General features: G+C 41.0%; 1 protein-coding gene across 2 annotated transcripts in view; it reads right to left on the reverse strand.

The window, feature by feature from the left end:
- The window catches only part of Pcsk2 (proprotein convertase subtilisin/kexin type 2), a 231,502-nt gene that overhangs the window by 39,790 nt on the left and 166,738 nt on the right, over positions 1-24,974 (reverse strand). For both annotated transcript variants that reach the window (XM_035446952.1, XM_027421639.2), the window contains one exon: positions 12,428-12,504. In XM_035446952.1, coding sequence (XP_035302843.1) covers positions 12,428-12,504 — 77 coding nt within the window. The remainder of the gene's footprint in view (positions 1-12,427; positions 12,505-24,974) is intronic.

The raw sequence follows: 24,974 nt of genomic DNA on the forward strand, positions 1-24,974 counted from the left end.
ATAGAGTGATGGCCACTCACCTTCACTGAATTAGTTTTCCACTTTGACACAGAAGTAAGAAAGCACATTCTGGCAGTATTTTGGGAAAAGAAGAAGTTAAATGACACCTGTTTCCAGGTTAGATATGGCTCTAGACATAAAAGACTCTAAAGATGCCACTAGAAAACCCTGAACCAATAAATAAAAATCCATCAAAGTAGCAGGATACAAAATTAGAATACAAGATCCAATAGCTTTTCTTAGACATCAATGACAAACACACCAAGAGAGAAAATAGGGAAACAACCCTAATAGTCAAAACAGCAGCAGCAACACCACCACCACCACCAAAAAACAAACTCTAAGTTAACCTAACCAAGAATGTAGAATTCTATATTGAAAACTTTAAAATTCTGAAGAAACAGAGTCTAACTGCCAAGTTCTGGAGGGTAACCAATAGAACTGGTAATAACCTGTAATGTTTTTATTAGGATCCACGTAATCCCATTGGCCAACAATTCAAAAAGAGGTAGCTAATTCCTGGCACTGGAATTTTATTTGGTAGCATATGGTATCTATTTGAGGTATTGTGTCCCCATTATAAGTAAGCCCCATTTAAGCTTTTATTCATATACATATTAGGAAGATTCTAATGTAGTATGTTTCTATATGAGTTTTTCAAAAGGCTATATGACACAACACTGCTAAGTCAGGCAGTACTGACAATTACAAACAACAAACAATTCTTCACATCGGCAAAATTTTGAGATCAGGCTCCTCATCCGAAAGTGACTTAATACTGGACAAAACAGTGTTCTAAGGCTGTGCTTTGCCCTGGGTGACTTCATATTATAAGCACTTCTGACTCCATTTTGAGTACAAATGTAGAGGCAGGATGACTTGGCACCTTGGAGGACATGTAAGACACCTCTGTCTGACACCATTCACGGGGCACAGGCTGTTAAATAAGTTATCCCTAAAAGCAGAAAGGGGGCCTCTCTATAAACTTACCAAAGTGGACTAGGACCTGTGTTGGTTTGAAAGAAAATGGCCCCCAAAGGGAGTGGCACTCTTAGGAGGCATGGCCTTATTGGAGGAAGGGTGTCACTGTGGGAGAGGGCTTTGAGGTCTCTTTTGCTCAATCCTCCCTTAGTGTGACAGTCAGTAGACTTCCTGTTGCCTGCAAGTTGCAACACTCTCAACTTCAGCACTATGTCTGCCTGCATGCCACCACGCTCCCTGTCATGATAGTAATGGACAGAACCTGACACTGTAAGTGAGGAGCCTCACTCAATTAAATGTTTTCTTTGTAAGAGTTGCTGTGCTCATGGGGTCTCTTCACAGCAATAGAAACACTAGCTAAGACAGGGTCACAGGAACATGTAGGTAGGTTAAAACCATATCAGAAAGACCTGCTCATGAAGTTACTGAACACACCAGACCGAGGACGTGTATAACACCAGACCTGGACCCCATCAAGTGGAGGACACCCAACACTGTGATGACAACACAACCTAGAGACCTATCATCACCTGGTGTGTGCATCAAGGGACCAGCATGCAGAGAACTCACAACTGTCTTGGGGGCTTCATTTTGGCTCAGATCTCATTGCTGATGCATTCTACTTGAACTGCCTGTCCACTATTTGTCTGTCAAGGCTCTGTCCTGTACTTTTCCTGTATGGCCTCCTTGGTCCCATATCTTATCTGTACAGCTTAATTTAACTGCAGGACTCAACACTGTTTTGCATTTCCTGCAACTTCCCCACAGCTTTGGTACTGAACTCCCACAGAGACTCTGCATCTATCAGCCTCCTCCCTCTGTCCCCAGTTAGATCTCTTTGAGCTCCTTTAAGTCTGCTTTTATCTTTGATTCTGGTTCTATTGCCTGACTGTCTATGATATCTATCTATCTATCTATCTATCTATCTATCTATCTATCTATCTATCTATCTATCTATCTATCTAATCTATCTATTTATCCATCTATCTGTCTATCAATAGTGATGTGTACTATGTGATCTGAAAATTAATAAATAATTAATATTAGAATAAAAGAATCTGTGGGCTGGTCAGTGGTGGCGCACACCTTTAATACTAACACTCAGGAGGCAGAGGCGGGAGGATCTCTGTGAGTTAAAAGGCTAGCCAGGACAGCCAGAGGTACACAGAGAAACCTGACTTGTAAAACAAAACGAAACGAAATCTGTCTTTAAATGACCAGTTATCAAGGGAAATCAGAGATACTTGGCAAAGGCAAACTGTTGCCAAAGAAATTGATGCAGCTTGTGAATTTGTTGCTCATTAAATTCTGACACTGTAGAAAATCATAAATTTGTCTGTTTTTCTGACATAGTATATTCATGACACAGATGTTCATGCTCCTCTGCCCTTCAGGAAAATCTTTCTGAATTTCATTTACAGTTTGCCAATTTATGAAATGTTTTAAGTATTGCAACAGTTTTGATGAATAATACTATATGGCCACCATATAAGCCTAACAAAGCTAGATATTTTCCAGACCTTGAAGCTTTTAAGTCTTTGTAAGTATGATGGAAGCCTTCTCAACATCGTCCCTTCTTTGCCTCCTTGGACATTCATGATTTGACTATTTTGGGTATTTAGCAGTAGTCCAATTATAATATGTTGTAAATTATTTACCCATAGTCTAATGGTAGGTATTTTATTAACTATTTTTTGATTATCACGCATCATTTGAAAAGGAAAATTCTTGTATATTGCTTTCTTATACCCACCTGGGAGAGTTTTTCTGGAGTACTCATATAGGAAGGAACATGGATGGATGGGTGGTTATAAATTATCTTCTGCATGGTGGGAGTATTTTTGATGAATATCCTCATCAACACTTAATGTTGTCAAACTTTACCATCATGTCCATCTTATTAGCGTGAAATGGTATCTTATAGCTTCCCTTTTCATTTTCATCATTATGAGCAAGGCTGTATTTTCATATGCTTAGTTTTCTCAGGGTTTCTCTTCTGTTAATAGTTTATTCACAACCTTGGCACATTTTCCCCTATCGGCATGTTCATCTTCTGCTAAACTTATTTATAGCTGTTCTTTATGAATATTGAGTACTACTCCTTTTTTATACATTTTATTGCATATGCCTTTTAGTTTATGGCATGACTTCCAACTTTATTTACTGTCACTTTGTACCAAATTTTTAAAAGTTTAATATTTTAGGTTAATCAGTTTTTTTTTCCTGTATGGCTTAGTCTTGTTTAAGAAGACCATCAGAAGTCAGAGTCATAGAGATATTTCCTATATCTAATTCTAAAAGGCTTATATGTATTTGAGACATATGTGCTTAGGATGTTGGATGGATGCCTGGTTTTCCTCACACTAGTAGCAAATACCAATTATTGAATGCCACCATGCTTTCATTTTTTTTATTACAGTCTCAGTCATGTCCTAAGTTTCTTTTTATGTGAGGGTCTACCTCTGTTCTTTTTATTCTTTTTTATCTTTTAAAATGTTTGTTCATGTTATGTATATATGTATGTGATCTAGTATGTATATCATGTGTGCAGAAATCTATGGTTGTAAGATTCCCTGAAACTTTTTAGTTGTAAGTATGTAATTTTAATATTATTCTTAATGGCCATGGGGATGCGTGGGGTTTGGTCCACCTTCTGAGGCCATGTTGGTCTCCAAGAGCCATGCTACAGCTAAGCCATGCTGATCTGGGTGGTCTGTACTGTTACATGGGGTCATGGTGACCTCCTGGCCCATGTTGCTGCTGATGGTCATGTCTGGGTCCCTGGTCCTACATCAGCTGGTGTCTGTATTAATGTTCATGGCCCATGTTGCCGCCAAAGGCCACAAGGATGAGCAGGTCTGGGTTGCCACTTACAGTGATGTTGGTGTCTGATGGCTCTGCTGCCACTCAGGCCAAACTTATCTGGGTGGCTCATTTCACGGTCTGGGGTCATGGTGGTGTCCAGGCCTGAGCTGCAGTTGATGCCCATGTATGGTTTTGAATTTTGTTGTCTGGGTCCATGGCCCTGTAACAGTCGGGGTCTGTGTTGATGCCCATGGCCTCAGTTGCCACTGAAGTCTATGTGGATTCCTGGAGTCAGGTCAGCTACCTGAGTCCATGTTGATGTCTAAACGGCCATGCTGCTGCTAAGGCCAAGCTGATCTGGGTGGTCTGTGCTGCCACCTGGGGTTATGGTGACATCTAGACCCAGCTGAGAGCTATGCCTGCTTTTGAATTTTATTGGGTCTGCTTTTTTCCAGGCCTTTGCAATTTCGGGTTGCAGAAGTTTGATCTGATCCCTCTCATTTTATTTCCTTTCCCCCACTGGCTCTATTTCCTGGTTATTGGTTCAATAGTTTTCTTTAGTTGATTCTTTGGTTGTGAGTATCACAACAAGGTCCCAGGATGGGGTTCAAGGTTCTAGATTCACAGATATGGAGGAGGAGAAAGATTTAATCAGCAAGGCAGCATGCAGCTTGGTCACTTCTATGCCACTTTTTTTGCCCTCCACTATCCTGTTGTTCATGGCAGCCAGCTGGAGGCTTTTCATCCATGTCTCCAGAGATGGAAATTTCAGGATCAGGCATACAATAGCTTACATTTGGAGCATGTCCAACTAGCTTGGCATGAGACATGTTTGATGGTTTAGTCCATTGATCTCTGTAAGGTCGGGCTTATTAGAATAGATGTGTGTGAATACACTAGAAGGACTGGTGATTTGTGTGAGCCTGCAAAATTTGTCGTTGGTGAAGTCTGGGGTCTGTTTTATTTTGGAGAAGTGAGGGAACTGCTTTTTCTTTCTAAGCTGTATTTTCTAAGACTTTTCAGTTTTGCAGTCAGTTACATCTCTCACACACCAAGTCACATTTGTATTGAACTCCCTTTTCCACCAATAAGAGAAATATAGAAAGTTTAAGCTTGTGCAGTGTGTGATCTCCTTTTTTTCCCTAGAAGTTCAGGTGAGAGAGTGGGTGTCTGGGTAAACAAGTAGTGGGGCTCCCATTTGCAGCTTTGGTAGGCATTATCCTACTTTGGAGCCAATGGAGAGATTTTTGCCTTCACTTCTGTAGAAATCCCTTTATTGAGAGTCACGGCGACATGCACCTGCACTAAGGGAGTGCCTACAGGCTCTGTATCAAGGACGATGCATTACAGGTCTCCAGTGCCTAAGGCAAACCTTCAAGGCAAGAGCATTAATTTATTCTATACCAGGGAAATTGATTTAGGCATCACCAACTCCACACTAAACATTTTGTAGCATATCGTATTTGTCTGTCATAGTTGGGTACATCTCTTCTCTCTTGAGAAAGGATTCTTGTCATTATAAAACCATAAAATCCCTGTGTGAACATGCACAAAATTAGCTTTCAAAGCAGAGTTGACTATAGCAATGTGCAGGTATTTTACATCTTTATAATCTTCTCCCTAACTCTCAAATTTGTCTTAGGTCTATTTTTTTAGCAGAAAAGGAAACATAAATGATGGACACTTGTGAAATGTAGGTAGAGGACTAGAGACTGTGATATTATAGCCAAGGACAATGAATGACTAAGAATCTGATACCCTTCTTGAGGTTACTAAGTTCTGGCTTGGAGGTAGAGCAAACACTAAGCTAATATCTACCTACAAGGTGGTCCCAGTGCTCACATGAACATGAGAGTTTTATTATGTCTTTGAAAATGGTTTGAATGCTATTATCCAGGAGGTGACTTAGAGATGAGCCCATAAAGACATAAGAAAAAGAAGTTCATTCCTTCCTAAGCCATTAAACATCACCAGGGTAAAGTGTAAGTTTACATCAGTGTGGCAGGAACAAGCCAGAGAGGGACATTTCCCTTACGTGTTCTTCCATGACCTGTTGCATAGGGTCTTTAAAATGAAATATGACAGCTAATAAGGAAAAAACCCAACCCACTGAAAATCTTTCATATTTGAAGTTTTAACTATATTATCAATCAAATTAGCTCCCAGAGATATGAATGGTTCTCAGTCTACATCTGTCTTCCTCTCCCTTGACTTTGGCTGTTTGAGCAATAAATGTCTTCTCCCTTCTTGAATTTATAGTAAACTTGTCATGGCCAAGAATTGTGTCTAGTCCAGAATCTCTTCCTCTCTAGGGCTTAATAGAATGTGTAGCATCCTCCCTACCCCATAAATATTGCCAATGGCAGGGATGACATTTCCATGGCTAGTGCCTGTCATAGACATGCTATGCAAGAGGGGTTTTTATGGACAACAGCACATTAATGGAATACAGATCCACAGTCCATCACCAGACACTCTCTTAAAGCTGAGCGAGGTACATGAGAACTGACCAAATGTGTGCTGCAAACATTGTGAAAAGCAGGCAGCTCTAAAAACAGACAGATGTCAAGGCCACTCAATAGCGTGCCTGAAAAGGTAGGCTACCCATCCATCAACCAGCTAATCAGTGTTGACTGAATGCCAGCCGGGGAAAGAACTACTCTTAGATCCCTAGGCCTCCCAGCAAATCAATTATATCTGTTTTGCACATTATTGATGCCCATTAAATGTGTGATGTTTTCTACCTTTTTTTGGTAATTTGGATAATCATTATTTTGTTGGGCCAAATGCCATTCTCTGATTGCAAGCTAGAATAAAAAGTATACTTTGCAAAATTTCCAACTGTGTTTCAGATATATCCCTTGAGCTCAAATACTGCATATAGTTATTGAATTGTCCACAACGGGATAAATATACTACAAAATGCAGTCAAGCATAGGGCAGGGCATTCTCACATATTGAAAGCAGCACTGCATATGTATGGACCTTGTTTTCATCAACAGTCCTTGGCTTGGAGTATTAACTATATTCTATCAGAAATGCACACTAGAAAAAAAGCAGATCAATCAGTAAGAACAGAGGCTGTGGTAGCATGCTTTAAAATGGTTGTGAATACCCAGAGGGCACATGCTGCTATTGAATGTGGTTTCCCAACCAAGGAATACATTTCAGTGGCTTGCTTGAGGGTCCTCTGTTGTATTTTCTTCTTTCCCCAGTAATGGGTTCTTGGGATAGATGGCTCCTGCCACTGCTGATTCCTGTGCAGCAATTGCTCCTGGGATCTAACTAGCCTCTGTGGCAGGTGGCATGGCTGGAATCAATAGCAGCATGCTCCTTTTGGACCTGCAGCAGGTAACTTCATTGGAGACTTAGTGCATGCTGGGATGAGAATTGCTCAGGAGACCATAGAGTCTGAATAGAGTTGGCACATCACATTTGATGCCCGTGTCCAGAAAGACAACTAAAGAGGGCAGTGGTATGTCTCTGTGGTGGTACAGATGGCACAAGGCTTTGGTGGAACAACAGCAGATCTTGTGCTGGCCAAGAACAGATGCTGAGCTGAAGGCTTCTGTGTTTCTCTCTGGTTGACAACTTTATTTGGGTTCAATGGGATAGGGACCCTCATCTGTGACCCTGGCTCAGTTTCTTACCCAGCCACAAAGTCTGTCCTCTTCTTTCTTTTAGCAGCCTGTCTCTCGTCCTCCACAAACCCTTCTTAGAATACTGCTCTTGGCACTGTCTTCTACATCTGGACCAGATGTTCATGGCACTCCTCCAATGCATTGTGTATCTCTCTTTCATCTTCCTTGTTCCCATTTCCAACTCTACTTATGATCTTCATTCAAGTCCTGGAACAATAAGTCCCTCTCTGGCATCAAAATTTGCCCCTGCCACTTATTAACTGTGTGATCTTGTACAAATGGTGTAAGCTATATGCTTTGGGATTATTCTGGTAATTCAGAGACATGGTAATTAAATTAACACATACAAAACATTAAGACTGTGCCTTAGAAATAACAAGGTTAGTTCAATACAGCTTGTTGCATACTGTTAGTCTTGGATCCAGCCAGTATTGTGGTGACTCAAGCATGCACTTCCTTCTCATATAATGTGGCAAGCTCCTTGGAAGTTTGCATAGCAAAACCAGTGCTTTCATGAGCACCGAACTCAACTCCTAGGTCTATTTATTGCCTCTTCTATGCCTCTACACTTTAAGTTATTTCTCATGGTAATGTTATGGTTGGGACAGGAAATGTTCCCAACAGTCTTATGTGTTGAAGGCTTGTCCACCAGCTGGAATCATTTTCTTTGAAAGAGGGGGAAATGAGAGAAACTAGGAGGTGAGGTCTAGCTGGAGGAGGACTTACACTTGGAGACTAGATTTGCCCTGGCTTTTTCTTGTCTCAGCTTCCTGACAGCCATAAGGCAAACTGCTTCTGCTCAGCTAAACTCCTGCCACCATGATATTCTGCCTCTCCCAGGGCCCATGGACTGAATGTCTCTATACCTATGAGCCCAAGTAAAACTTTCCTACTTTTAAATTGTTTCACTTAGATATTTGACATAATGACAAAAGTCTTACACATACTAGAATAGAAAAGGTGTATAAAAATCGAGGGAACTCTCATCTCTCAGCTTTGACAATTGACTCACGACCAATCTTCTTTTCTTTTCTTTTTTTTATTTTCCAAGACAGGGTTTCACTTTGTACTCTGGCTGTCCTGGATCTTGCTCTGTAAGCTCAGGCTGGCCTAGAACTCATAGAGATATGCCTGCCTCTCCCTCCCTAGTGCTGGGATTAAAGGTGTGGGTACCATGCCCAGATCAGTTCTCATTCTCTTAACACCCCAAACCATTCTCCATTCCTGCCATAAGTTATGGTAAGTAGTACTGAAGATGATAACAGGCACAATGTTCTTTCATTCTGCAGGGAACTTTCAGTAACATATCCTACACATGGAGGGTATGTTACTTACCTTATTTAAGTTCTCTTCGAGCAAGAGTAAGCACCAAAGTTTTGGGCCAAGGTTCTCCTAAAGTGGTGGGCTTGAATTTTATCTTAGCATCCTCATACAATCAGTTACAATCCCTGTTATGTTTGCAGAGGTTATAAATTTAGCTTGGCATCACCCAATCTTTGCAGTACAAGTTGTAGTGTACTACAATTTGAGTGCTCATGAAAGCACTGGTTTTGCTATGTACAACGTCTTTGAGAATGACTTGATAGCTGGAGAGAAAGTTATTTATTGGTCAGAGTGGATGGACACTATGTTTTGAGTCATTGGTTTCCTAGGACACAGGCAGTATGCTTGCCTAACTCACTGGGACTGTGTCTCTGGTATACTTGTCACTTGGGGATTCTTACTGCGACAGTGATGGATTTTTATTACACTAAACACTAATTAGTTCTAATTAGAGGCTGTTAGCCTGTTTAAAATGGAACTTTCAAGAACAAGCTTGCAAATGAAAATATTTAGGAGATAAGGCATTTTGTAGTTCTTTTTTTTGGTGAATATTCCTATACGTATCTCATAAGAAGGTTTAGTTTGGAGGAGACTATATTCAGGAAAAACTCCTTTATCTGCTTGGGTTAGTTTACCAATACTCAATACCTATTAGCTACTAGTGGGGGATGTCCTTCTGTATATATATTTCTCTATTGGTTAATGAACAAAACACTGATTGGCCAGGCAGAAAGATAGGCAGGGCTAGGGGATGAGGAGAATGCTGGGGAGAGAGGCTCAGTAGAGATGCCAGGCTGCCGAAGGAGGGACATGCCAGATTATGGGTAAGCCACAGCCTTGTGGCAATACATAGATTAGCAGATATGGGTTAATAATTTAGAGAGAGCTAACCCAATTAGAAGCCCAAGCCATCTATCAATAGTTTCATAATTAATATAGTGTCCATGTGTTTATTTGGGGATGAAAGGCAGCGGGGCCTGATGGGACAAGAAAATCCACAACAAGCTACAGACTGACAGCATGTAGTCAGGTTCATGTGATGTTACAGCTCTTTGTCATGCACACAAAAGGGCCAGGAATCAATCAATGCTGAGGCCCTATCCGGCTTGCCCCAGCCTTCCAGATTCACTGCTAGTTATTTATAAACTCTTGCTTAGGGACAATTTTTTGGTAACTTCATATCCCTGTGTCTAAAAATGATTTATCTGGTAAGGTGCTAGGATTCAGGATTGTAAGTCATGGGAATAAGAAACACTTCATGGTCTGAATTCTCAGATCTTATTAGATACATTCTCACCCTACAAAGACACGTTTCCAAGCACTGCATGGCCATATTTTGACTGCAAGGACTTGGTAGAGAATGAATAATGCTACTGCACATTGGTAACCATCCCATCAAACTGTTACAAGCTTGACTTTAATTCTCATCTTCATTCTCTCTCCATTTCTGAAATTGTTGAATACCCATGGTCCCTGGGTTGGTTGGAAGCTAACCCAAGCTATCTGCTTCATGAGGATCTGCCCTGGCCGCTTCTGGATATCACAATTCTTGAAAAAAAAAGATACTATAATAGTGGTACACACTTGAGCTGGGCATGGTGGTGCACACTTGGAATCCCAACACTCGAGAGACTGAGGCAAGATGCCCACTGGTTCAAGGCCAGTCTGGGTTATATAGAATGTTTGAGGTCAACCTGGACTACAAATAATGACCTAACTTCAAACCAAAATCAAAAGGAAAAAATAAAATTGCTGTATTTTAAAAACACTGTAAAGCTCGACTATTATTGGCTTTGACTGAATCCAAATTGTTTGATCAGGGACACCATTCAGCCTTTCTCAAACTCTTCCCTGTCACTCAACTGAAGGAGATAACTTTTATTTATAGCTTAGGTTGCTGCGAGAAGCAAGAGCAATGGGAAAGCGCGTGGTGTGCCTCCACTCTGTGAATTGAAATTCATATATTTTTATGATCTCCACACAAAGGCAGGGGTAAAACAGAAGCAGCAGCTTAATTTATGATTTAATTTACTTTAAAGTTTAACAGTTTATTTTTAACTGATACATAAAATGTACATATTAATGTTACCATGTGATATTTCAGTATATCATATTAATTGGATTTAACATCCCTGTCTTCTCAAATATTTAACGGTTTCATTTTGATGAGAATACTTTAGGTCCTATCTTCTAGCTTTTTGAAAAATACACACACCATTGTCCTCCACAGCCACCCTTCTTTGGTAACCAGAGCCCAGACTCATCTCTAGCTGTGACTTAGTTCCCACTGATCAGCATTTCCCCATGCACCAGGCTTGAAACTTAAAGTGTTTTGTTTTCTGGAGAAAGCCAAACACCTAAATTTTTGACTATTTCTCATATGCAGCTAACAATTTAAGCAAGATATTTACTTGAAGAAAAAAGAAGTCACATTTATGTGGTTAGTAACAAAATAGTATGGAGAAACATGATACCCTCAGATGGACCACATGGTCCATATTTCAAACCTCTGTCAATTACTTTTGTGGAAAGGACTACCCAAGATGTTAGGAGGTTATAGCGGATATATATATATATATATATATATATATTATATATATATATATGTATGTGTATGTCAATACTGAACCACTGGCAAATTTTTTTATTGTAATAGAGCCAGGTATGATGGCACACACATTTAATCCCAGCACAAGGGAGGCAGAGGCAGGCAGATCTCAGTGAGTTTGAGGCCAGCCTGGTCTACGTAGTGAGTTCTAGGCTAGCCAAAGTTGCACAGTGAGACTCTGTCTCAAAACAAAAAGAAAAGTCTCTCTGGAATAGATTTAATAGGACAAGTGAAACCTTTTAAACCACTGTAGTAAGTTGAGAAAAGCTTTCTTGTTTCTGTTTATTTCTTATCTGTAATAGGTTAGATCTGCAAATAATATCTTGCTCACAGAACAAGATGACAATCAAATGATAAATTTTTTGGATAAAAATATAGAAAGGTAGCTTGGTAATACTTCTGAGGAAAGAGTTAGGGTCTGATTTGCATCTTTATTTACTTTTTTATTAGAAAGAAAATTATTTTACATGTCAATCCCAGGTCCCTCTCCCTCCCCTCTTTCCCTGCCCCCCTACCTATCCTATACCCTTTCTGCTCCCCAGGGAGGGTGAGGCCTTCCATGGGGGGGGTCTTAAAAGTCTGTCATATTCTTAGGGATAGGGCCTAGGCCAACCCACTTGTGTCTAGGCTCAGGGAGTATCCCTCCATGTGGGATGGGCTCCTAAAGTCCATTCCTGTGGTAGTGATAAGTACTGATCCACTACAAAAGGCCCCATAAATTTCCAAGCTTTCCTCACATTCAGGGGGTCTGGATCAGTCCCATTCTGGTTTCCCAGCTATCAGTCTGGGGACCAAGAGTTTTCCCTTGTTCAGGTCAGCTGTTTCTGTGGGTTTCACCAGCCTGGTATGGACCCCTTTGCTCATCAAATGATAATTCTTGAGGGCCAGTGTAATATGAAAAATCCAAGGATTAAGAAATACAGAAAAATAAAAAATTATGAAGAAGAACATAGATAACATTGTGCAGTTTGGTGTGATTTTGCTGGCGACATTCAAGCCCTAAACAAAGCAGAACAAAATCCACCCCCAAAACTAATAACAATAAGGGTATTCTTAAGGCTCACTTTACCTGTTGAACCAGTCATCTGTGTATCGTGGGTAGGGATAGGGGTCGTTGCTGCTGAAGTCATAACTTGCATCAGAGTTCTGAAAAACACAAGGGATCTCAGGTCAGTAAAGCTGCAAACACATAAAGGGAGCTTGTACTTTAAACATACCATTTTATATTTGTAACTCCTCTTTGGAGGGTTGTGCTGATGTTCAGCATTATTGTATTTTGCATATATTTTATTATATATTATATTATAACATATAACATATATTATAACATATATTACATAATGAGTTATATTATTTTCATATATTGCAATCTGTGAAGGCCAGCCCTTGCAAAATTGTGACAGACCTATATGTGTTCTTAGAGCCTGTGTCCCTATTTCAAGCTTTCAAAGACTTAGACAGTGTGAGACCGGTATTCTCCAGATGTAACCTCATTTTAAGTTGGGGTACCTCTGTATGTTAGCAGACTCCACCTAGAACCCAGGGCTTGTGTTAAGCTTCTTTAGTACTTTTGTTCCCTGATGGCCAGAACACTCCAATTCTCATGTCATAACTGAGATAACTGTTAGCATTTAATTCCTGCTTTATACCAAAGCCTCACTTCTGTAAGGTTATTTCACATTGGCCTACTTAAGGCTTGTCTCCTTTCAGATGTACTAACTTTTTCTGCATGTCTCCTCACATTGTACACAGTTAATCTCATGTATTATATTTAAAATACCATGAAGAGTTTAATGTTTGTCAGAGACTTAGGTAAGGATGACGACACAGCACTGGCATTCCTCCCCTTATGCACCTCAGAGCCTAGTCAGAGGAACAACCAACCAACCAAATGATTGAACAAATAGACATGTCATTGTAAATTTTCCTAATCATGTACTTTCATATTCTACAATAGCTATGAGTATGAAATTCTGTCATCCTACAACTTCCTTTCTCCATTGAGAGACTTTTGCCAAAATCAATTGTGTACTCTATTCAACCATCTTTAAGTGATTTTGTACATGTACTTAAGTTTCTAGTTGGTTTGTCTTTTATTTTTTGCCTATGCTGTATAGTGCCTACTATTACTGAGTGAATAATCCACTCCTCCCTGTTGCCTTCTCTGCTTTCCCAGGAAGGCCGTCCTGTGGAAATTTTTTCTTCATTGTTTCTTTAATTTTGGGTTTCGCAAGGAAGATTCCAGATGGTGTCTTGATTTACTTTGGATTAGGAAAGATACTTCCATTCCTTCTTTAGTGTTCCTTGATTTTAGGGTTCTGAGATATTTTTAGAAATTGTATGTGCTCTTTTACGAGGTAAAAATACTTCAGTATGTGACACACTTTAATTTGAAAAGGTAATGTATCAGTGTTGCATGTTTTGGGCAGGATATTGACTAATTCCAATTATTCTTGGTTTGACTTGTTGGATGACAAAGCACTGCTGGATACCACAGGTTGCAGTGATCAGAACTGTAGTATAGAGTGAGTACCCAGGATCTCCAACTGTGGAATATGTCATTCCAACATAGGATGCTATTTGAGAACTGATGAGATGTCAAAAGTAGAAGTAAATTCCACACCTGCCCTCACTTTCATGGTTCAAATGTAGATGTGTGAAGAATATCAAATTACCTTATCATAAATTCTCAAGATTTATATAAAACATAAGTGACTTTCATGTGTAGATTGGGTCCCATCTCCCAAACATCTCACGTACATGTAACTATTCTCAACTAAAAAAAAAAAATCTCAATCCCAAATACTTGTGGTCCTATGCATTTCAGATGAGGGATACTCAACATGTGAGATAAAATATAATTTTAAGATGTGTGACTTTTGTTTATGATGCCTTTGTTTAACCCTGTGAAGCTGTCGTTCTTTGCCTGTCTAAAACACCTGATGGTCTAATAAAGAGCCAAATGGCCAATAGCAAGGCAGGAGCAAGGATAGGTGGGGCTGGCAGGCAGAGAGGATAAATAGAAGGAGAACTGAGGAAGAGGAGGAGTAGCGAGACAACTGTGGATACAGTGTGCCCAGCTGCCTCATGATCCTACTGTCATAATGAGCCACTATCACCAGCGTACCTTCCCTGCTACAATGGGCCATATCTTCAGACTGTAAGCCCAAACAACCTTCTTTCCTTAAATTGTTTTTGTCACAGCAATGAGAAAAGTAACTAACATCTCTTCTGACTCCAGTCTGTCTGCCCTGGCCACAGCCATGAGTAAGTCCCCAGAACTAGGCCCCACTCCCAGCCACACACAGGCTTAGAGGCCAAGGAACCTTCATCCACTTGCAAAGTTTCCACCTGTGTCTGACCTATAGTCTGTCTGTGGGGCAACTTGCCCTTTCAGAGTTGACATCCCCCCCCCCCGACTTTCTCTGAGATATTTGTATTCAGTTCTTCTTAAGAAAACTATTTTGGAATAGCTTACTTGACTTCCTAAAGTATGGTTGTTACTCTTAAATGTCTCTGAAATTTTTAGAAATTGAGCATTCTTAGGTGGAGTGAGTAGGACAGAGCAGGAATACTGAGAGAAACATAAATATATATAACTTTATAAATATTCATAAAACATAAATATATATTTATAAAAATATAAAAATTATAAATGTAAGTATAAATATACATATTTTTTTCTTTTCTTTTTGGGCTTCAGAGTTGAGATTGAGACTTAAGCAATAGATCTTGAAACACATTTGCTAAGTCTGGTTGGTTTCCCCATAGAAGCTATCAAAATTCTCTGTTCTAGAATGAGCTAGCAATGAGACTCAACATGAGTAGCATTTGTGAGGTCCTTGGAGGGAGCCCCAAGCTTGGCATTTTTCTTCTGAGCTGTGTTCTTGGAGTGGGGTGGTACAGGCTGGAATGGAAACTTGATACAGGTCTTGGCTCATTCTAAGACAGGGTCATGGATTACAGGTCACAAAAGTTCTGTGAGGCACCTCATTTTATAATCCCATGGCAGTCCTGTCCTGTACCTCACTGATCCCCATCTCAAAGAAAGAAATAACAGAATATTCTTGTGGTTGGTGAGAACCAGCTAGCCAGGAGGTTCTGGTGGTCAGCACAATGAAGACTCAGGGGTTGGGCAAGAGCTTCATGAACAGACAATGATGTCTAGGAGAAAGACAATACTGGGGAAGACTTGGGGACCAAGATGGAGAGCTAGCACCATGACTCCTACCTCCTTCTCCTTCACACTGAGCTAGTGTCTGAAGCTAGAGACAGGGAGAGTGACCAAGACTGGAGTTTCAGTTCCATTAGAGGAAAACAGATTTTCTTTACTTAAAAAAGATTTATTTCTGACTTGTATTTATATGTTTATGCCTGAGTGAGTTTATGTGCACAGTTTATGTGCAGGTGCCCCCCAAGGCCAGAGGGCATCAGATCTCCTGGACCTGGAATTATAGGCAATTGTGAGCCTGGTGTGGGTACTGGGAATCAAACCCCATTTTCTTTAAGTGCCATGTCACTTGTAACCATGAAGCCACCTCTCCAGGCCCTTCTGTGCTCACTACCTAAAGAACTGTAAACTTCCCACTCTATCGTTTGTGGCATGTGCATTCCACCTGGGTTTGGGGTTGAGGTCTTTTGGCTCCCATTCCTGGCCCCGGAGAAGTTGCTGCCCTAAGAAAGGTATGAATTAGAAGGAGGGCCCGAGAGTTTCTGAAAAACTTGAAATTAAAAAGCCTTGAGCCCTGCAGCCACTTTTATAAAAAGAAGAAAGACCCTGTATTGTTTGGAGTCAGATCCTCCCCCTACCTCAGAACAGATGGTGGTTTAGCAAACCTAGTAATTTTGTGGTTTTATAATGAATTTGATGACTAAGCCTTAGTTCCTTGGATAGAAGTCTACACTGAACATCAAGGAAGGCAAACCGTGGTTCTGCTTGGGCTGTATGTTTTCTGGCCCCAAATCTAATGGTTTATAGCAAGAAAGGATAAAAAGCAATACTTTCAAAGGTTCTGTTTATGCTTTTATAGGCAAGCCTAATCATTGATCGACTCTAACGACAATGGGCTTGCTATAAAATTATCTGTGTACAAGAAGTTAAACTGGCCTTGAATTATATTGAACTTTTCTAAGGCAGCCATCGAAAACATTCGAGAGGACGTGACATTGTAGTCAATTGGAAGCTCTGATTATTTCAGGTCTAGCTAGACACTTTAGATTTTTGTGACTTCTTTATAAAATACATCATTATATTTTCTTGCTTTAGAAAATATGGGCTGTTTGGCAAATATAATTTAATCTTCTGTGATTCAGGATTGTGGTGATTCAGCAGTCATTAAGAACTTGAGTTGTCATTGTGCCATCACAGAGGTGAGGAAAGATTGGGCTGAATCCAGGGTGACCTCAGGGCTTCCCTAGAAGTCATTTCTTGGAGAAACTTTGGAATACAGTTTTTTCTCTTCTTAAAGTTCATTGTAGGGAGTGGAGGACAAACACCTCTGGTGTTTCAGGTAATTCAACAACCAAAGACTGGGTTTCAAATATATGAATACATAGAAAGTGAGACCTACTTTGCTCTTAGCTATACAGTTCAATAATTAGAGTTCTAGCCAGTGTTAGCCTCATACAGTAGTCAACGTGTGCATGGAGCACAAGGGAGGTACTGATTCCCACAGCCTCCTGTTTTCAGACTCAAAGGCTATGTTTGTGTGGCCATCCAAGGTTCAGGCTGACCAAAGACACACTTCAGACACTGAGGCCAGTGTCACTGGGAAGCCTGGGAGAGCGATGGGGACTCTTGAACTCAGGGGACAACCGTTTTACTGTTTTCATGTTACAGTGTAGTTCAGAAGCCCTAGATTGAAGGTAGATCCATCCTATTCTCAAAGCTAGACTTGAATGCCCAGGACCCAGGGTGCCCTTCTGGTCAGGTTGCCTGAGACTCTTCAGTCTTCATGTAGCAGCCTAGTGTGGGAGGGAGAAGTGTCAAAGTCTTGGATCTAGACTAGGGTTGGCCCAGAAGGATAAAATTCAAGGACGGTTGGAGTGCAGCTTCCTCAGTAACCTCTTTCTGCCTCCCTGGGCCCCAAAGAAGAATGTAGTTTGTAACTTATTTAGTATGAAAATTTTTTTCACAATGAAGCAAACAGCTTTTACATATCCATTTGCAAAGGTGATGAGCCTTTATTTGGGTTTATTCTTGATTACATCAGCCATTAGCTCTTTAACTCCTTGGTGTCTGGACTCATGCAATCCTGAGGCTTGGCTCCAGTCAGTCTGCTTCTGCCTGCTTTGTTAGGACAACAGAGTCTGTCTTCTTTGCCCATTACTGTTGTTAAGGTTCCTGTTTCCAGATGCTCCTCTGCTCCAGGAGGTGGTCCACCAGCCAAGTTGCCAATGCTCCAAAAGACATTGCAGCTGGCCAAGCACTAATATTCAAATAACTTTTCCTTTAAACTTAACTTCATTAAAGTCCTTTCTTTACTGATAGTTTTAGACCACCACACACTTTTAAATGCCCTTAGTAAAGTAAATGTGCAGGCATCAAAAATGTTTGCATCATATCTGAGGTCACAGTGCAGCACACATAGCTCCCAAGGAAGCATAGGTCTTTTCTGGTGAACACATACAATGAACTGGAATCCACTTAAGGCGTTTCTCCCAGAGTCCAGACAAACATCTGGACAAATCCAGAGCTGGTGGATTAGGAACAGCACAATCTTTAGTAGCAACATCTGATGACTCAAAAATGGCTGTAGCATTTCTCAATAGTGGTACTAATTGCTCACTGACCTGCGGTGACAGTTATGGTTCTTTCCTATCAGGATATAAGTTTCTTCTAGAACTCTCATGCATTTTGTCCAGGGTCCCATGATGTTGAAGCTGCCATCTTCCTGTCTGTGCAATGCTTCATTCATAATTTAAGCCTTCCTTTTTTGATTATAAAAATATGGCCCAAAGCTTATTTGTTTTTATAAATAAAGTTTCATTGCAATAGCTGACTCGCATCCTTCCAAATTGCCTGTGATTGTTTTCACAATAAACAGAAGAATTGAGTAGTAGTGGACCGGCTTGAAAAGCCTCTCTTGGAAAGTGTTGGTTTTTTTTTGGGGGGGGGGGACGTTGACCCATGTTTAATGTCATTCATGTTCCCAGGCTCTGACAGCCTACACTCCAAAGTCTCACACATATCTTGTCTTCCTGGGAACCCCTTTTGCTCCTGGACCTCTGGCCCACATCCATGCTCTCTAGGCAGGGCACAGCTGCTGAAATGGCATCTGAATCAAACACATCTGACTGCATTGTGGGGCATCGATTGCTTACGCCTCTCATGTCTCAGACTCACTGAGAAGGGTTGTTAAGGCCGAAAACTGGGGTCAGCTCACTGTTCTTTCAAGGATGGCTTGGCTGGGGTGGGAGGCACCAATTCTGTATCCTGTAGCTCTTCTTCCTTTTCACAAATACCCTGCTTGTTCTCAAGGTCAGACCACTGCTCTAGGCAGAAGGCATGCTGGAGCCACTGCTCAGGCGAAATGGGTACATGGTACACGTAGTGTCTGCATACAGGTCTCAAATATCATACTATTAACTCCCATTTCTCCCTATAACTTCCCCGATTTCCCTAAAAAGTGGTAAAACAATAACACTGTGGCCATGCTAGGCTTACATATCAGCTGACATATGTAATCTGGGCACCTGCTAACATGATGGCACAGATCATTTTGGGGGGGTATCAGGGAACAAATCTGTGGTTTGACCCCCCACCCCCAAACTGAGAAAGTGGTTATTGAAATTAGGGCTGCAATGTACAGTTAGGCAAGACATGCCTTGCCCAAGGAGTGCAACTGGGGCTGTGGCTGGGCTTGGTGACACTTCAGGAAAAGGGCCTTCCATTTTCTCATCCGCTTGCCCAGATGAGCACATTTTCAGATTTGTTTCCTATTTTGCAATTCTCCAGCTGTTCAAGAGTTCGTGCTTCAGTCTCCCAGAAGTGCATTGTGTGTGCCCTGGGGTCGCAAGAAGTAGGTCTCTATTGTTGTAGTTACACGAGTCTGGACCCCAGAGAAGTCAGACAGGGAGATAAGATGTCTCCAGTGAAATATAGTACAAGACTTAAATAATGTCTCAAGAAATAGGTGTGTATGACTTGGGAATAGGGTGATGTGTGATTAATTGGCAATGCAACGCCAAGCTACAGGAATTCAGAATAAGAAACATCACTTTTGTCCCTTTGTTCTGGATTGCTACTTTCCCTGAAGGCATTTAACCAAATCGCCCAGCTAGGAGCTGTGTAGCAGTATTAGCTGAAATTGCACTGTGCTCATGGGCTAATGAAAGAGAAATGAGCTTCCCCAGATAGACTTTAAACCACAACCATATTGCCCTAGCACAAAGCTCATCTATATGGAAACTGAGCAACAAAATAGCCCAGTCCATTAGTGCCTAAAGAATTTTGCTACTGAGCCTACTTGCATCTAATATGGTCATGGCTGAACGTTCCCAACTGTGCCTATTTTGATTTTCCTCAAATAATTCTCCCACATGCACTGGTTTAACGATAATGTTCAGCTCACTTTTGACTGAAACCAACATTAAAGGGATTTATGTCTATATTAAGACTGGTTGTAAAACTTAATGAAATTTAACATTTCTCCAGCACTCCAAAAATTAAAAAAAATTAAAAAAGGGATGTGCTGTCAGAAGTTTGTTTGCAATCTTACTTCTACTGTTTCAGGTTTCCAAGGTCATTTGCTTTCTCTCTCACACAATGCTCTCTGGTGGCAGATTCAACATCTCTTCTCATTATGTCTTGTTCTTGGAAATTCTAGCTACTGCTCTAGTTACTGACACAGAATCTAGATACTAGAACGATGTAGCCTAACAGCTAACAGCGAGGACACAGAACTGTGGCGGGACTGCTTGCATTTTTCAAAGCCACTCAACAGACCCTTGCTGTGGTACTAGATGCCACCCTTTTCAGCAGGACTGGGAGAAGTATTGAGCTCTAGATCTAAGAGGACATAGTGATAATGATAATAGCAATGGTGACAGTTTCTAAAGGTCGACACACAGTGCCCTAAACTAACAGTGTCTTAATTGTTTTTTAGAAGAATAGAACATTTTTTCCCTTAAGTATTTTTCCGAAGCCTACAGTGTACATATAGATGAAAGGGTGGGCAGCTGTTCAAAGAAATAGCCAAGGTAGCTCCTTGGAGTCCCTTTTTATAATGACCACTGCCTGTCTATGTCTTCTTGACTTGCCTTCAGATCTCAGATGGCCTGCGATGCATTTCTTAGGTTAGACTGAAGCAGACTCCCTCACACATATTTGTGTGTGTGTGTGTGTGTGTGTGTGTGTGTGTGTGTGTGTGTGTTTGTGTGTGTGTATGTTTATGTATGTGGGGAAGCCAGAGGACAAGCTTGGATTGTGTTCCTTGGGTGCTGCCTGTCTTTTTGGAGGGTGATGGTGGTGGGTGGAGGATGCTGAGGCAGGGTATCTCTCTTGCTGGCCTTGAAATCACAAGTAGCCTAATTGGGCGGCCAACAAGCCCCAGAGTTCTGTTTACATCAACCTCCCTAGCACTGGGACTGTAAACATACGCCACTGTACTGGCTTTCTTTTACATGGATTCTGGGGATCGAACTCAGGTTTTATGCTTGCTTGGCAGTGCTCTTCATCCTTTGAGCTCTCCCAGTCCTGCCACACAGACCTGTGTTCCTGGGACTGACCTTTGGAAGCTGCTACTCTTTGGAATTCATCTTCGAAAGTCCACTCCAAGACAAGCCTTAAGACTCGGGTGGGAAAAAGCACACAACTTGATTTTCTCTAGTCACCACTTCAAATCAAGCATGTCCTTCCTCATATGTCTATACTAAGTCTGGCTGTAAAACTTAATGAGATTTAGCTTTTCTCCTGCACTCCAAACAAATATTACAGCCAGAAATTTGTTTGAAATCTTTCTTTTTCTGATTGTGGAGTGACAGTTATGGTGGTATGGACAGTCTCTATGACATTGTTACTCATGTAGTTTAAATATTTGACAACTATGATCTATTTACTGGCCTTTCTTGGTATTCCTTAATCAATTATTATTGAAATGAAATCTCCAGTGTGTTGATAAGAATGTTTTTTTTTTTTTTTGAGTGGTTGGGTTTATCGGGGTGAGGCCCTTGCAAGTGGAATTAGTGCCTTTATAAAAGAGCCCCTGGAGCCACCTGTTTGGGCCTCACCATGGGAGGATGGTATAAGAAAGCACTATTGATGAGGACCAGGTCCTCACAGACACTGGAGGTTCTGGTCCATGATCATGGACTTGCAACTTCCTGAACTGAAAAACCTCTGTTGCTTATAAATTACCAACTCTGAGCTATTTTGTTATAGCAGCCAAAACAAACAAGGAAACTTGGTCTGTCTATGTGTTTCAAGTATTTAAAATAAGACCTTGAAAATGAAGGTCATGAGCATTTTATTGGTTGTACCAGTTGGGTGCAATTCCTTTGAGAAGAAAATTGGCGGTATCTATCAAGATAAAAAATGAACTATTTGACCTAATGATCCATCCCTAAGACTCTAAAGTATACTTGCATATTTACATATATTCCTGTAAACTACATATTTAATTACACACTACTTATTTGCATGTATTCAAGACATTTATGAGTATAATGTTGAAAGACTAAAAGTATCCCAAAAAACCAATGCTGTGGATGAGTTAAATAAATTATAGTTCACTAAGATGCAAAACTCTGTACCTCTGGCAAAGGATGAAGTACAAGACTTGCAACAAACTCATTCCCAAGAAATGTTGTTCAGTAAAGATGGCAATGTGCAGAGTAGAATGTATAATGAGCTTTCATTTATATGGAAGAGAGGCATAGGTGGTAAATTCATACTTGGAATACACAGAATGCAGAGAAGCACAAAGGCATTATATATAAAGGCTTTACATCTGCAGAGAGGCATGGTGTCTGGAATTGAAGACATGGCTTTCATTGTGTAATCTTCCAAGTGTAAATGATTGTCATAACAATAACAGGTAACGCACAGTGCTACATTATCTTTTCATGCAAGAGGCTCTTTCAGGTGTTCTGTGTGCATTGGTTCCTCTTCACAATGTTCCTATTCGTGCAGCACTTATCATCACTCCCATGTTATGAGCACAGACCTGAGGCACGGAAAAGTTGAATGATTGACAGGGGTCACTCAGAGGATAAGGGGAAAAGTGAGGGTTGGGAGGGTGAAGTCTGGCTCCCAGGCCTCTTCTTCTTCCACCACAATCTTGGTTCCTTTACAGTGGAATCATACCCATTGCATTCTACTGCAATGCATGAAAGAGAAGACCTTTACTCTCTGGCAGTGACAGATCATTCTGTTTAAATCTAAGTGTATAAGTTGAACAGATAAGTTAACTAACCTCACTTGCAAAATCCTCTCCCTCAAGACAGGTTTTACAAGAGTTGGAGATCTGAATATCTTCCTTTGCAAGATTCATTCATTGTTCTTTAATAGCCTAATTTTATTTAGTAAATTCTTTCATCTGAGGTTGGTAGAATACCTTTTAGGCCTAACAGGGCAAGCAGGCTTCCAACAAGGAAGCTCCCTTGCTTTCCAAACTCTTTTCATTTTTTTTTGTTCTCTATTGGTTATACCATTTTTAAAAAAGAGTTTTAAAAATTTATTATGTATACGATATTCTGCCTCCATGTATGCCAGCATGCCAGAAGAGGGCACCAGATCTCATTCTAGATGGCTGCAAGCTACCATGTGGTTGCTGGGAACTGAACTCAGGACCTTTGGAAGAACAGCCAGTGCTTTTAACCTCTGAGCCATCTCTCCAGCCTGGTTATACCATTTTGTATGGAAGTAGGATTTCTTTTGAAATTACACATTGGAGTGGAGAGGACTTTTAAGAACAGGTACCTGAGGACTATTCTTAGCACTCATGCTGGTCAACTCACAGCCAGCCAGCTGTGACTCTAGCTTCAGGGCACTTCTTCTGGCCTCTGTGGGCAATCACACTCATCTGCACAAAGTCTCACACAAACATACATGCATATATACAGTTAAACAAAAAAAAAATGAAAGCTGAAATCTAGATAAGACAAACAACACTGGTGACTGGATGTCCTGGAAGTTGAAATCTTGGGCTTCTTCCCCACTGCCTTTTCTTTCCCAGAAGTTTTTCAGCACCACAGATGCCTCCTGGGTTCTTAAGTAGAGTTTGAAACACATTGGGTGGGGATGGAATTTCCTCATTTGCTGCTGTGGTATCTCTAGATTGTCCACTAGGGTCCCAGTGTGGCTAAGACTTGGTCCTCACGTTGTGGTGCTATCAGAAGGTAGTGGAAATCTTTAAGAGGTGGGGCCTCGGGAAGTCTGGGGCACGCCCAGAGGTGTATTGTAGGACCTTGCTCCCCTTTCTCTTTCACTTCCTGTCCATGAGGTGAACAGTTTAGATGTGCCTCCTCAACATAGGGCCCCAAAGCAATAGTCATAAACCTCCAGAATCATGTGCCAACATGGACTTTTCCTCTGTTTAAGTTGACTGTGTCAGGTATCAGCTACAGGAACAGAAGGCTGATTAACTGAGATGCTTAACTGTAGGCTCACTCCCACTGTAGATAATCTGGCATTATAGGGAAGGACTGTAGCTCCTTTAAAAATCCTTCTTAGTGTGACAACGTCTCTGTTAAGTGCTTCCTTGCTTACCACCTCCCCAAACTTGGTAGTCCTTCTTCTCTAACAGAGGCAAGCATTGGTAGCAAAAAACATCCTGCTTTGGCTCTGGTGGCGTTTACTCTTGACAGTCATCTCCACTGTGTCAGGGTTGCTTTTCTATTTGAAATAGTGATTTGCAGTTTCCCTTTAAATCATACCTGTTATTGTTAAGAAGTGAGTCAATGGGAGGAAGCATCCCAGGTAAAATGCTATCCAGTCACAAAAACTGCAGCGATGGCTGATAGATGGCTGGGAAGCATTGGAAGAAAGTAATGGGGAAATGCATAGCTCTGGCTCCCCCAGGTATCAGTAGAGTCAGCTTTAAATGTGGCCCTGAAACTACCTATCTATGTGAGAGATTTGGAAAGAAATGGAACGATATTTTGTCCTTAGCTCTCCACCCTGCTGCTTGCTATGTTGACACAATGACTTCAATCTTTCCCATCCTGAAGGCCAGTGGTCTTCAGGGGTCCCTACCCATTCACACATACATCCAGCCACTTGCTTATGTGACAGACATTCATGAACTACCTGATACTTTTCAGACATTGCACAATGGCAGTCACTATTAACCATTAACATGCCCCCAGCTAGGCTGTTTACTAACCCTCAGAATGTCAGCACTAGCTGTGGAATTTCTAATTGAGTCTGTATTTGCCAGTTGACAGTGATTCCTAGCTTAGGCTAAATGAATAAAGTCACCCAGAACTGGAGAGATGGTTCAGCCATTAAAGGCCAGCAAAAGGTCAACAAGCTACCTGAAGGACTTCTAGGAACATAAACACTGGGGGATGGAAAGATAGCTCTGTGTTGAGTCCTTACAGAACCTGTGAGGTTGACGGCAAAGAAGAGACATGGGCCTTTGAAAGGCAGTGTCTGGCCATGATAACTTCATGAG

The sequence above is a fragment of the Cricetulus griseus genome, chromosome 6 (genome assembly GCF_003668045.3).
Source record: "Cricetulus griseus strain 17A/GY chromosome 6, alternate assembly CriGri-PICRH-1.0, whole genome shotgun sequence".
Taxonomy (NCBI): domain Eukaryota; kingdom Metazoa; phylum Chordata; class Mammalia; order Rodentia; family Cricetidae; genus Cricetulus; species Cricetulus griseus.